A 15,785-nucleotide genomic window follows, 5' to 3' on the forward strand; every position below is an offset into this window, starting at 1 on the left:
GTGTATATAACACATAAATGCATTCTGTGTGTATATTGGGGTCCCATTCCCAAGATATTTCATTATGGTATGCAAATATTCCAAAATATGGAAAATTCCGTTATCCAAAATACCCCTGGTCCCAAGCATTTTGGATATGGGAGACTCAACCTGTAGTGTTTGCATATTTTGTAAAAATTTCTTTTTAATAAAAATTAACAGAGAGCCTCCAACTATCCTAGGCCATTGCCTGTCATCTTATCACACTTGTCAAAGAGAGGCCAAGACAGGGCAAAATAAAATAACAGCATCTGATAGGGTTAGGCTTATCATGAGCAGTATTACATTATTCAATACCTGCCATAATGATCTCTGTTCCCTCCTTCTGCTAAACCATTTCCTTTGGCTGCTGTTACTACCTTTTCAGCAAGAGTAAAACACAGCTGGAATCATCTCCAGGTCAGATGTTCCTACCTAAGCCAATCAGACATCTGTTTTCACTGTCTTATGCTGGGCATACACTATACAATTATCTGTCAGATATCTGTCCAATCTGGCTGGAGTGAAATATGGTAAAATATGGGAGCAAATGGTTGATTCAACCATTTGCTCACAAACTGGAAAACAGACAAAAATGCTCATTCAGACAAATTGATTAAAACACACCAATTTAACCAATTTGAACAATTGTTTTTTTTTGTCCGTTTTCCAGTGTTTAAAACCATATGATCGTCTGTCATTTGCTCCCATACATTACCAGGTTGTCATTCCAACCAGACAGATATCTGACAGATAATTGTATAGTGTATGCTCAGCATAACTTGCACTAGATGCATCATAGCCACTTGCTGATAAGTTGCTGGGGAATATTGCACATTTGTTCATAGTAATTTATGTATGTTGTCTTTTCACCTTTTTCCTCCAGCACTGATGCATGCTCTGGTGTTTGGAAATGTGACAGCAATTATCCAGCGCCTGTATGCAAGGAGATTCCTATATCACAGCCGTACTCGGGATCTCCGGGATTACATCCGTATCCATGGAATCCCCAAGCCTCTAAAACAGCGTATGTTAGAGTATGTCCAGACGACGTGGGCAGTGAACAACGGTATTGATACTAATGAGGTAAGACCATGGTAGTAGGGTATAGGTTTATTTTTTTCATTTTATAAAATTGTATCTGTATGTGACATCCGTGTGTGCATGTCATATTGGGTAAGGTTGTATTTTCCGTTCAGCAGCCCTTTTACTGTAGTGTCCTTTCATATTTTGCAGCTCCTGCACAGTCTCCCAGATGAGCTGCGGGCAGACATTGCCATGCATCTCAACAAGGAGCTGCTCCAAATGCCTCTCTTTACCCTAGCAAGTCGTGGCTGCCTGCGCTCTCTGTCCCTGAACATTAGACCATCATTCTGCACACCAGGGGAGTATCTCATTCGACAAGGGGATGCACTGGAAGCCCTGTACTGTGTGTGCTCAGGATCCATGGAAGTCCTCAAGGATGGAGTCGTGTTAGCCATACTAGGTGTGTGATGAGAGGCTGTGATGCATGCTCTGTGACACCCATAGTATAGATCACACAGCCTATTCTAGTCTGAGGCCATATTGGGAGATCACACCCATTGAAGTGGTAACAATAACACTTTACTTGCTCATTAGTGGAAAAGGCATACTTGTCTACTTTTTTTCCCCCATTCCCTGTAAGAAGCCTGGAGAGGAGATGCAGGTGATCACACCAGGGGTGGGGCCAGGTGCTTAACGTCATTGGGCCAAGAGAGGAAGGGGCCAGTGTACAGTTTCTGTGTTTTAGCCCCCCCTCTCGCTGGCCCAGTTGCACAGTAAACTTCCTCTTCCTCATACAATCTTCTACCTCATAAAGCACCTAGCACACACATGATGGAGATATATATCTAAAAAGGGCGGTGCACACACCTTTAGTAGCATAGAAAGTTTACTTTATTGAAGCATATCATTAAGTAGAAAACACCATCGTTTAGATCCCAATGAATCTTTAAAATACTTTTGGACTAGAGCTGAAGTCTCAATGTTTTTATATTGTGTGACACTCCAAGACACTATGGATTTACTCCCACCTTGAGAGAAGGAATTGTATGTTAGTGAGAGCTAGACAGGCTAAGAATTGTTTTAAGTTATTTTGTGCTCTTAAAAGAGAGAGAGAGAGAGAGAGACAGAGAGAGAGAGAGACAGAGAGAGAGAGACAGAGAGAGACAGAGAGAGAGACAGAGACAGAGACAGAGACAGAGAGAGACAGAGACAGAGAGAAAATATATATATATATATATATATATATATATATAGTGTTTATATATAGTGTTTAGAAAATAAGGCACTCAAAAGGGACATTGAAAATCAATCGGAACTTATGGAAAATACTTCTTGGCCCAGGACATCACATCATAGTTAATGAGAGGTTCAGGAACTGAGTTCCTGCTGAAAAATAGCACTGTTTGCGTGTGTGTGTATATATATAATTATATATATACCAAAAATCTATTGACATTCCCAATGCAAGAGATAGGTGTGGCACCATGCACGAGGCTGGTAAGAGGTGGGGGAGAGGTGTTTTGGGCCCACGTTCACTTTAATAGGATAGGCTACATAGCAGTCTGTGCACAGGGCATTGGTGTAGGAGAAGGTGCTGCTGCCACCAGTCTGTATAGAGCTGCTGGTCAAGTGGGTCACCCCTGCTTCAGGGCCCCTATGCAAAGAAAAACAACTAAAACGCCTCAAATAAAAAAATTTGGCAAATTATTTACCTTTTTCCAGTTTTTATTGAAATCGCTATCTATTCTGAATTTAAACAACTGGAGATGGAAAAGAAATCATGATTAACAACATTTTATCTATAGTTTTGACTCATCAAAGTAAGTGGCCTTTTGCATTCTTTCTGCAGTGAAATCTCATATTATTCACAAAGTTCTTCCCAACAGAATTTGCAGAAGTTCCAACAAATCGCCTGCACTTGTAGGTTGTTTTGCTTTCACCCTTTTGTCCAATTCAACTCAAACCAGCTCAATAGGGTTTCAGTCTGGAGAATGTGTTGACCATTCCATGATTTGAAGCAGACCATGTTCTTTCCTCGATGGTACAGTAGTTCTGATATAGCCTGATGGTATGTTTTCAGTCATTATCTTGTTGTAGGATGAACCCTTGACCAACAAGGTGTATACCAGAGGGTATGTTTGCAGGGTTACAATGCTCTTTAGATAATTTTATTTCAGATTTTTGTTGGCTAATTGCTGTAGGAACCTTTATGTGTCCAATTATCTGTTTGTGAGATGTGTTCATAATTTATATGAACCTCCAAAGTTCTGCTCTATTCAGTATCTGTGTCTGTCTTCCTGCCAACCAATACTGCAGTTACAAATAAAAAAAAATATATATATATATGTGGATTACCTGGTAGGGCCGCTTTCTTCAGTGACACAATTAATTCTGTGCTTCTCTGTTTATAGGGAAAGGTGACCTGATTGGCTGTGAGGTTTCTTCTGAGGACACTGTGATTAAAACAAATGCGGATGTCAAAGGCCTGACATACTGTGACCTTCAGGGCATCAGTTTGAAGGGACTACGTGACACGCTGTCACTGTATCCGGAATATGCACATAAATTCACAAGTCAAATCACACAGCAGCTCAGTTACAACTTGGGAGACAGCAGATGTGAGCCTGAGGTAAGCAAAAAACATCCAAATCTAGATAGAAATACAGAGAACCATAATATTATTATTATTGCACATTTTAAAATGGACCTTTCTGCTACAAATACTTCATATTTCTGCTTTTTTTTTTTACACAATTTCGAGAACATTATTGAAATATTTCTAATCAATTAATATGTTCTTATCCCACACACTTCTTGATTGGTAATCAGGGACATCATCTTTGAACATTAGCATAATTATTAATGAGTAGTTGACTGTTTATATGAAATGAGTGGAGGCACCTTTGTTGTCACTCATCCAGAATGGTATATGGAGAGTTGTCAGGGACACCTATAGGTATTCTTGTTTGACTGAGACTAGGGACTCTATTCATCATTACAAAACTTACTTTAAACTTACTACGAGTTTAAAAAGCTGTTTGGAGGCTTTCATCATCCACATTAACAAAAGTATCACTTCCGAAAAGCTGCTCTATTAGCGGAGTCAGCTTTTTGAAAAACGCAAAGTGTCAGGGTCTATCCACACACTGCATAAGAGTAGCCTTAGCATGCTATCAGGGACTATCCACACACTGCATAAGAGTAGCCTAAGCATGCTATCAGGGTCTATCCACACACTGCATAAGAGTAGCCTTAGCATGCTATCAGGGTCTATCCACACACTGCATAAGAGTAGCCTAAGCATGCTATCAGGGTCTATCCACACACTGCATAAGAGTAGCCTAAGCATGCTATCAGGGTCTATCCACACACTGCATAAGAGTAGCCTTAGCATGCTATCAGGGTCTATCCACACACTGCATAAGAGTAGCCTTAGCATGCTATCAGGGTCTATCCACACACTGCATAAGATTAGCCTAAGCATGCTATCAGGGTCTATCCACACACTGCATAAGAGTAGCCTAAGCATGCTATCAGGGTCTATCCACACACTGCATAAGAGTAGCCTAAGCATGCTATCAGGGTCTATCCACACACTGCATAAGAGTAGCCCAAGCATGCTGTCAGGGTCTATCCACACACTGCATAAGAGTAGCCTTAGCATACTATCAGGGTCTATCCACACACTGCATAAGAGTAGCCTAAGCATGCTATCAGGGTCTATCCACACACTGCATAAGAGCATACTTGCCTACCCTCCCGATTTGGTCGGGAGCCTCCCGAAAATCAGGTGCCGCTCCCGACCTCCCGGGAAGGCAGGCAAGTCTCCCGGCTGCTGCCGGCCCCTCCTGTCCCACCGCAATTACTTGTAAAACCCCGGCAGCGAAGGGGGACGGTGATGCGATTTGCATCATTTTGGCACCGCCCCCTGCTTCACACTGCCTGTAATATCGGCAGTGTGTAGAGGGGGCGGAGCCAAAATGACGCACTCACGTGGTTCCGCCCCACCCGCGAAAACTTGTAATCTGGCCTGCCCGCCCCCGTTTGCTGGCCACGTCCCCCAGTAATGCCGATCTGGCTGCTCCCTCCCGGAAGGGGCAGCCAGATAGTCGGCAAGTCTGCATAAGAGTAGCCTAAGCATGCTTTCAGAGTCTATTCACACACTGCATAAGAGTAGCCTTAGCATGCTATCAGGGTCTATCCACACACTGCATAAGAGTAGCCTTAGCATGCTATCAGGGTCTATCCACACACTGCATAAGAGTAGCCTTAGCATGCTATCAGGGTCTATCCACACACTGCATAAGAGTAGCCTAACTATGCTATCAGGATCTATCCACACACTGCATAAGAGTAGCCTTAGCATGCTATCAGGGTTTATCCACACACTGCAAAAGAGTAGCCTTAGCATGCTATCAGGGTCTATCCACACACTGCATAAGAGTAGCCTTAGCATGCTATCAGGGTCTATCCACACACTGCATAAGAGTAGCCTTAGCATGCTATCAGGGTCTATCCACACACTGCATAAGAGTAGCCTAACTATGCTATCAGGATCTATCCACACACTGCATAAGAGTAGCCTTTATCCACACACTGCAAAAGAGTAGCCTTAGCATGCTATCAGGGTCTATCCACACACTGCATAAGAGTAGCCTTAGCATGCTATCAGGGTCTATCCACACACTGCATAAGAGTAGCCTTATGCTGGCCATACACTTGCATGATTTCAGGCCGATTGCCTGATTTTCAATGAGTCATAAGATGGATCTTGTGAAAACCGTGTATTATTTTAGTACGATACGATCCGATGCGCGCTCCGGCAGCTCCTATAATCGGATCTTATGATCAGATGTGCAGCCCATATGTTCCATCGTATCGCGTGCAGATCGTGCCTTTTATTTTGTTCATGCGATCCATCGTGCAGAATCGTGAGACACAGGATCGATCTTACGACAGATCCTGTGCTAAGAAAAACAACAAACATGCTGCCGGGACTGCCAGGGAGCTCTGGGGAGTCGAGGGAAATCGTATAATGAATCGGATCTTATGCTGGTCGTGTAGGTGTATGGCCAGCATTAGCCTGCTATCAGGGTCTATCCACACACTGCATAAGAGTAGCCTAAGCATGCTATTAGGGTCTATCCACACACTGCATAAGAGTAGCCTAAGCATGCTATCAGGGTCTATCCACACACTGCATAAGAGTAGCCTAAGCATGCTGTCAGGGTCTATCCACACACTGCATAAGAGTAGCCTAAGCATGCTATCAGGGTCTATCCACACACTGCATAAGAGTAGCCTAAGCATACTATCCGGGTCTATCCACACACTGCATAAGAGTAGCCTAAGCATGCTATTAGGGTCTATCCACACACTGCATAAGAGTAGCCTAAGCATGCTATCAGGGTCTATCCACACACTGCATAAGAGTAGCCTAAGCATGCTGTCAGGGTCTATCCACACACTGCATAAGAGTAGCCTAAGCATGCTATCAGGGTCTATCCACACACTGCATAAGAGTAGCCTAAGCATACTATCCGGGTCTATCCACACACTGCATAAGAGTAGCCTTAGCATGCTATCAGGGTCTATCCACACACTGCATAAGAGTAGCCTTAGCATGCTATCAGGGTCTATCCACACACTGCATAAGAGTAGCCTAAGCATGCTATCAGGGTCTATCCACACACTGCATAAGAGCATACTTGCCTACCCTCCCGATTTGGCCGGGAGCCTCCCGAAAATCAGGTGCCGCTCCCGACCTCCCGGGAAGGCAGGCAAGTCTCCCGGCTGCCGCCGGCCCCTCCTGTCCCACCGCAATTACTTGTAAAACCCCGGCAGCTAAGGCGGACGGTGATGCGATTTGCATCATTTTGGCACCGCCCCCTGCTTCACACTGCCTGTAATATCAGCAGTGTGTAGAGGGGGCGGAGCCAAAATGACGCACTCACGTGGCTTCGCCCCGCCCGCGAAACCTTGTAATCTGGCCTGCCCGCCCCCGTTTGCTGGCCACGTCCCCCAGTAATGCCGATCTGGCTGCTCCCTCCCGGAAGGGGCAGCCAGATAGTCGGCAAGTCTGCATAAGAGTAGCCTTAGCATGCTTTCAGGGTCTATTCACACACTGCATAAGAGTAGCCTTAGCCTGCTATCAGGGTCTATCCACACACTGCATAAGAGTAGCCTAACTATGCTATCAGGATCTATCCACACACTGCATAAGAGTAGCCTTATGCTGGCCATACACTTGCATGATTTCAGGCCGATTGCCCGATTTTCAATGAGTCATAAGATGGATCTTGTGAAAACCGTGTATTATTTTAGTAAGATACGATCCGATGCGTGCTCCGGCAGCTCCTATAATCGGATCTTATGATCAGATGTGCAGCCCATATGTTCCATCGTATCGTGTGCAGATTGTGCCTTTTATTTTGTTCATTCGATCCATCGTGCAGAATCGTGAGACACAGGATCGATCTTACGACAGATCCTGTGCTAAGAAAAACAACAAACATGCTGCCGGGACTGCAAGGGAGCTCCGGGGAGTCGAGGGAAATCGTATAATGAATCGGATCTTATGCTGGTCGTGTAGGTGTATGGCCAGCATTAGCCTGCTATCAGGGTCTATCCACACACTGCATAAGAGTAGCCTAAGCATGCTATTAGGGTCTATCCACACACTGCATAAGAGTAGCCTAAGCATGCTATCAGGGTCTATCCACATACTGCATAAGAGTAGCCTAAGCATGCTATCAGGGTCTACGCACACACTGCATAAGAGTAGCCTAAGCATGCTATCAGGGTCTACGCACACACTGCATAAGAGTAGCCTAAGCATGCTATCAGGGTCTACGCACACACTAAGTAGAAAAAGGAGGGGGGTTTAACCCCCTATTGTTCCTCAGCACACTGAATAGTACCTGCAACAATATATGAAAACTATATGGTCATAGAAATCAGAGATATTAGTTGCATGCATTTGCAAATATATGGGAAGCTGCTAGGCCACGTCACGGCTTCTCTGTCACTAGTAGTCCCTAACACTAAGGGGTTCACATCCGGGTCGCAGTGCACCCCAAAAAATGTCCAGCCCAGGACCCCCCCAGGGCATCACACGAAAAATGGAAAAAGAGTGACAGTGCAGTGTAAAGTAGAGTAGCCTAATCATGCTATCAGGGTCTATCCACACACTGCATAAAAGAGTAGCCTAAGCATGCTGTCAGGGTCTATCCACACACTGCATAAGAGTAGCCTTAGCATACTATCCGGGTCTATCCACACACTGCATAAGAGTAGCCTTAGCATGCTATCATGGTCTATCCACACACTGCATAAGAGTAGCCTAAGCATGCTATCAGGGTCTATCCACACACTGCATAAGAGCATACTTGCCTACCCTCCCGATTTGGTCGGGAGCCTCCCGAAAATCAGGTGCCGCTCCCGACCTCCCGGGAAGGCAGGCAAGTCTCCCGGCTGCCGCCGGCCCCTCCTGTCCCACCGCAATTACTTGTAAAACCCCGGCAGCGAAGGGGGACGGTGATGCGATTTGCATCATTTTGGCACCGCCCCCTGCTTCACACTGCCTGTAATATCGGCAGTGTGTAGAGGGGGCGGAGCCAAAATGACGCACTCACGTGGTTCCGCCCCACCCGCGAAAACTTGTAATCTGGCCTGCCCGCCCCCGTTTGCTGGCCACGTCCCCCAGTAATGCCGATCTGGCTGCTCCCTCCCGGAAGGGGCAGCCAGATAGTCGGCAAGTCTGCATAAGAGTAGCCTAAGCATGCTTTCAGAGTCTATTCACACACTGCATAAGAGTAGCCTTAGCCTGCTATCAGGGTCTATCCACACACTGCATAAGAGTAGCCTAACTATGCTATCAGGATCTATCCACACACTGCATAAGAGTAGCCTTATGCTGGCCATACACTTGCATGATTTCAGGCCGATTGCCCGATTTTCAATGAGTCATAAGATGGATCTTGTGAAAACCGTGTATTATTTTAGTAAGATACGATCCGATGCGCGCTCCGGCAGCTCCTATAATCGGATCTTATGATCAGATGTGCAGCCCATATGTTCCATCGTATCGTGTGCAGATTGTGCCTTTTATTTTGTTCATTCGATCCATCGTGCAGAATCGTGAGACACAGGATCGATCTTACGACAGATCCTGTGCTAAGAAAAACAACAAACATGCTGCCGGGACTGCCAGGGAGCTCCGGGGAGTCGAGGGAAATCGTATAATGAATCGGATCTTATGCTGGTCGTGTAGGTGTATGGCCAGCATTAGCCTGCTATCAGGGTCTATCTACACACTGCATAAGAGTAGCCGAAGCATGCTATCAGGGTCTATCCACATACTGCATAAGAGTAGCCTAAGCATGCTATCAGGGTCTATCCACACCCTGGATAAGAGTAGACTAAGCATGCTATCAGGGTCTACGCACACACTGCATAAGAGTAGCCTAAGCATGCTATCAGGGTCTACGCACACACTGCATAAGAGTAGCCTAAGCATGCTATCAGGGTCTACGCACACACTAAGTAGAAAAAGGAGGGGGGTTTAACCCCCTATTGTTCCTCAGCACACTGAATAGTACCTGCAACAATATATGAAAACTATATGGTCATAGAAATCAGAGATATTAGTTGCATGCATTTGCAAATACATGGGAAACTGCTAGGCCACGTCACGGCTTCTCTGTCACTAGTAGTCCCTAACACTAAGGGGTTCACATCCGGGTCGACGTGCACCCCAAAAAATGTCCAGCCCTGGACCCCCCCAGGGCTTCACATGAAAAATGGAAAAAGAGTGACAGTGCAGTGTAAAGTAGAGTAGCCTAATCATGCTATCAGGGTCTATCCACATACTGCATAAGAGTAGCCTAATCATGCTGTCAGGGTCTATCCACACACTGCATAAGAGTAGCCTAAGCATGCTATCAGGGTCTATCCACACACTGCATAAGAGTAGCCTTAGCATGCTATCAGGGTCTATCCACACACTGCATAAGAGTAGCCTAAGCATGCTATCAGGGTCTATCCACACACTGCATAAGAGTAGCCTTAGCATGCTATCAGGGTCTATCCACACACTGCATAAGAGTAGCCTAAGCATGCTATCAGGGTCTATCCACACACTGCATAAGAGTAGCCTAAGCATGCTATCAGGGTCTATCCACAAACTGCATAAGAGTAGCCTAAGCATGCTATCAGGGTCTATCCACATACTGCATAAGAGTAGCCTAAGCATGCTATCAGGGTCTATCCACACACTGCATAAGAGTAGCCTTAGCATGCTATCAGGGTCTATCCACACACTGCATAAGAGTAGCCTAAGCATGCTATCAGGGTCTATCCACACACTGCATAAGAGTAGCCTTAGCATACTATCCGGGTCTATCCATACACTGCATAAGAGTAGCCTTAGCATGCTATCAGGGTCTATCCACACACTGCATAAGAGTAGCCTAAGCATGCTATCAGGGTCTATCCACACAATGCATAAGAGCATACTTGCCTACCCTCCCGATTTGGTCGGGAGCCTCCCGAAAATCAGGTGCCGCTCCCGACCTCCCGGGAAGGCAGGCAAGTCTCCCGGCTGCCGCCGGCGCCTCCTATCCCACCGCAATTACTTGTAAAACCCCGGCAGCGAAGGGGGACGGTGATGCGATTTGCATCATTTTGGCACTGCCCCCTGCTTCACACTGCCTGTAATATCGGCAGTGTGTAGAGGGGGCGGAGCCAAAATGACGCACTCACGTGGCTCCGCCCGGCCCGCGGAACCTTGTAATCTGGCCTGCCCGCCCCCGTTTGCTGGCCACGTCCCCCAGTAATGCCGATCTGGCTGCTCCCTCCCGGAAGGGGCAGCCAGATAGTTGGCAAGTCTGCATAAGAGTAGCCTAAGCATGCTTTCGGGGACTATTCACACACTGCATAAGAGTAGCCTTAGCATGCTTTCAGGGTCTATTCACACACTGCATAAGAGTAGCCTTAGCATGCTATCAGGGTCTATCCACACACTGCATAAGAGTAGCCTAACTATGCTATCAGGATCTATCCACACACTGCATAAGAGTAGCCTTAGCATGCTATCAGGATCTATCCACACACTGCATAAGAGTAGCCTTAGCATGCTATCAGGATCTATCCACACACTGCATAAGAGTAGCCTTTGCATGCTATCAGGATCTATCCACACACTGCATAAGAGTAGCCTTAGCATGCTATCAGGATCTATCCACACACTGCATAAGAGTAGCCTAAGCATACTATCCGGGTGTATTCACACACTGCATAAGAGTAGCCTTATGCTGGCCATACACTTGCATGATTTCAGGCCGATTGCCCGATTTTCAATGAGTCATAAGATGGATCTTGTGAAAACCGTGTATTATTTTAGTAAGATACGATCCGATGCGCGCTCCGGCAGCTCCTATAATCGGATCTTATGATCAGATGTGCAGCCCATATGTTCCATCGTATCTTGTGCAGATCGTGCCTTTTAATTTGTTCATGCGATCCATCGTGCAGAATCGTGAGACACAGGATCGATCTTACGACAGATCCTGTGCTAAGAAAAACAACAAACATGCTGCCGGGACTGCCAGGGAGCTCCGGGGAGTCGAGGGAAATCGTATAATGAATCGGATCTTATGCTGGTCGTGTAGGTGTATGGCCAGCATTAGCCTGCTATCAGGGTCTATCCACACACTGCATAAGAGTAGCCTAAGCATGCTATCAGGGTCTATCCACACACTGCATAAGAGTAGCCTAAGCATGCTATCAGGGTCTACGCACACACTGCATAAGAGTAGCCTAAGCATGCTATCAGGGTCTACGCACACACTAAGTAGAAAAAGGAGGGGGGTTTAACCCCCTATTGTTCATCAGCACACTGAATGGTACCTGCAACAATATATGAAAACTATATGGTCATAGAAATCAGAGATATTAGTTGCATGCATTTGCAAATACATGGGAAGCTGCTAGGCCACGTCACGGCTTCTCTGTCACTAGTAGTCCCTAACACTAAGGGGTTCACATCCGGGTCGCAGTGCACCCCAAAAAATGTCCAGCCCAGGACCCCCCCAGGGCATCACACGAAAAATGGAAAAAGAGTGACAGTGCAGTGTAAAGTAGAGTAGCCTAATCATGCTATCAGGGTCTATCCACACTGCATAAAAGAGTAGCCTAAGCATGCTATCAGGGTCTACCCACACACTGCATAAGAGTAGCCTAAGCATGCTATCAGGGTCTATCCACACACTGCACAAGAGTAGCCTAAGCATGCTGTCAGGGTCTATCCACACACTGCATAAGAGTAGCCTTAGCATGCTATCAGGGTCTATCCACACACTGCATAAGAGTAGCCTAAGCATGCTATCAGGGTCTGTCCACACACTGCATAAGAGTAGCCTAAGCATGCTGTCAGGGTCTATCCACACACTGCATAAGAGTAGCCTAAGCATGCTATCAGGGTCTATCCACGCACTGCATAAGAGTAGCCTTAGCATACTATCCGGGTCTATCCACACACTGCATAAGAGTAGCCTTAGCATGCTATCAGGGTCTATCCATACACTGCATAAGAGTAGCCTAAGCATGCTATCAGGGTCTATCCACACACTGCATAAGAGCATACTTGCCTACCCTCCCGATTTGGTCGGGAGCCTCCCGAAAATCAGGTGCCGCTCCCGACCTCCCGGGAAGGCAGGCAAGTCTCCCGGCTGCCGCCGGCCCCTCCTGTCCCTCCGCAATTACTTGTAAAACCCCGGCAGCGAAGGGGGACGGTGATGCGATTTGCATCATTTTGGCACCGCCCCCTGCTTCACACTGCCTGTAATATCGGCAGTGTGTAGAGGGGGCGGAGCCAAAATGACGCACTCACGTGGCTCCGCCCCGCCCGCGAAACCTTGTAATCTGGCCTGCCCGCCCCCGTTTGCTGGCCACGTCCCCCAGTAATGCCGATCTGGCTGCTCCCTCCCGGAAGGGGCAGCCAGATAGTCGGCAAGTCTGCATAAGAGTAGCCTTAGCATGCTTTCAGGGTCTATTAACACACTGCATAAGAGTAGCCTTAGCATGCTTTCAGGGTCTATTCACACACTGCATAAGAGTAGCCTTAGCATGCTATCAGGATCTATCCACACACTGCATAAGAGTAGCCTTAGCATGCTATCAGGATCTATCCACACACTGCATAAGAGTAGCCTTTGCATGCTATCAGGATCTATCCACACACTGCATAAGAGTAGCCTTAGCATGCTATCAGGATCTATCCACACACTGCATAAGAGTAGCCTAAGCATACTATCCGGGTGTATTCACACACTGCATAAGAGTAGCCTTATGCTGGCCATACACTTGCATGATTTCAGGCCGATTGCCCGATTTTCAATGAGTCATAAGATGGATCTTGTGAAAACCGTGTATTATTTTAGTAAGATACGATCCGATGCGCGCTCCGGCAGCTCCTATAATCGGATCTTATGATCAGATGTGCAGCCCATATGTTCCATCGTATCTTGTGCAGATCGTGCCTTTTAATTTGTTCATGCGATCCATCGTGCAGAATCGTGAGACACAGGATCGATCTTACGACAGATCCTGTGCTAAGAAAAACAACAAACATGCTGCCGGGACTGCCAGGGAGCTCCGGGGAGTCGAGGGAAATCGTATAATGAATCGGATCTTATGCTGGTCGTGTAGGTGTATGGCCAGCATTAGCCTGCTATCAGGGTCTATCCACACACTGCATAAGAGTAGCCTAAGCATGCTATCAGGGTCTATCCACACACTGCATAAGAGTAGCCTAAGCATGCTATCAGGGTCTACGCACACACTGCATAAGAGTAGCCTAAGCATGCTATCAGGGTCTACGCACACACTAAGTAGAAAAAGGAGGGGGGTTTAACCCCCTATTGTTCATCAGCACACTGAATGGTACCTGCAACAATATATGAAAACTATATGGTCATAGAAATCAGAGATATTAGTTGCATGCATTTGCAAATACATGGGAAGCTGCTAGGCCACGTCACGGCTTCTCTGTCACTAGTAGTCCCTAACACTAAGGGGTTCACATCCGGGTCGCAGTGCACCCCAAAAAATGTCCAGCCCAGGACCCCCCCAGGGCATCACACGAAAAATGGAAAAAGAGTGACAGTGCAGTGTAAAGTAGAGTAGCCTAATCATGCTATCAGGGTCTATCCACACTGCATAAAAGAGTAGCCTAAGCATGCTATCAGGGTCTACCCACACACTGCATAAGAGTAGCCTAAGCATGCTATCAGGGTCTATCCACACACTGCACAAGAGTAGCCTAAGCATGCTGTCAGGGTCTATCCACACACTGCATAAGAGTAGCCTTAGCATGCTATCAGGGTCTATCCACACACTGCATAAGAGTAGCCTAAGCATGCTATCAGGGTCTGTCCACACACTGCATAAGAGTAGCCTAAGCATGCTGTCAGGGTCTATCCACACACTGCATAAGAGTAGCCTAAGCATGCTATCAGGGTCTATCCACGCACTGCATAAGAGTAGCCTTAGCATACTATCCGGGTCTATCCACACACTGCATAAGAGTAGCCTTAGCATGCTATCAGGGTCTATCCACACACTGCATAAGAGTAGCCTAAGCATGCTATCAGGGTCTATCCACACACTGCATAAGAGCATACTTGCCTACCCTCCCGATTTGGTCGGGAGCCTCCCGAAAATCAGGTGCCGCTCCCGACCTCCCGGGAAGGCAGGCAAGTCTCCCGGCTGCCGCCGGCCCCTCCTGTCCCTCCGCAATTACTTGTAAAACCCCGGCAGCGAAGGGGGACGGTGATGCGATTTGCATCATTTTGGCACCGCCCCCTGCTTCACACTGCCTGTAATATCGGCAGTGTGTAGAGGGGGCGGAGCCAAAATGACGCACTCACGTGGCTCCGCCCCGCCCGCGAAACCTTGTAATCTGGCCTGCCCGCCCCCGTTTGCTGGCCACGTCCCCCAGTAATGCCGATCTGGCTGCTCCCTCCCGGAAGGGGCAGCCAGATAGTCGGCAAGTCTGCATAAGAGTAGCCTTAGCATGCTTTCAGGGTCTATTAACACACTGCATAAGAGTAGCCTTAGCATGCTTTCAGGGTCTATTCACACACTGCATAAGAGTAGCCTTAGCATGCTATCAGGATCTATCCACACACTGCATAAGAGTAGCCTAAGCATACTATCCGGGTCTATTCACACACTGCATAAGAGTAGCCTTATGCTGGCCATACACTTGCATGATTTCAGGCCGATTGCCCGATTTTCAATGAGTCATAAGATGGATCTTGTGAAAACCGTGTATTATTTTAGTAAGATACGATCCGATGCGCGCTCCGGCAGCTCCTATAATCGGATCTTATGATCAGATGTGCAGCCCATATGTTCCATCGTATCGTGTGCAGATCGTGCCTTTTATTTTGTTCATGCGATCCATCGTGCAGAATCGTGAGACACAGGATCGATCTTACGACAGATCCTGTGCTAAGAAAAACAACAAACATGCTGCCGGGACTGCCAGGGAGCTCCGGGGAGTCGAGGGAAATCGTATAATGAATCGGATCTTATGCTGGTCGTGTAGGTGTATGGCCAGCATTAGCCTGCTATCAGGGTCTATCCACACACTGCATAAGAGTAGCCTAAGCATGCTATCAGGGTCTATCCACATACTGCATAAGAGTAGCCTTAGCATACTATCAGGGTCTATCCAC

General features: G+C 46.9%; 1 protein-coding gene across 1 annotated transcript in view; it reads left to right on the top strand.

Annotated features, from left to right (window-relative positions):
- The window catches only part of KCNH3 (potassium voltage-gated channel subfamily H member 3), an 81,580-nt gene that overhangs the window by 58,858 nt on the left and 6,937 nt on the right, over positions 1 to 15,785 (top strand). The window contains exons 10-12 of the mRNA XM_088480094.1: positions 905 to 1,104; positions 1,255 to 1,504; positions 3,456 to 3,673. Of these exons, the coding sequence (XP_088336220.1) occupies positions 905 to 1,104; positions 1,255 to 1,504; positions 3,456 to 3,673 (668 nt within the window). The remainder of the gene's footprint in view (positions 1 to 904; positions 1,105 to 1,254; positions 1,505 to 3,455; positions 3,674 to 15,785) is intronic.

This window comes from Taudactylus pleione, unplaced genomic scaffold, assembly GCF_031769625.1.
Source record: "Taudactylus pleione unplaced genomic scaffold, aTauple2 ptg000005l, whole genome shotgun sequence".
Classification (NCBI taxonomy): domain Eukaryota; kingdom Metazoa; phylum Chordata; class Amphibia; order Anura; family Myobatrachidae; genus Taudactylus; species Taudactylus pleione.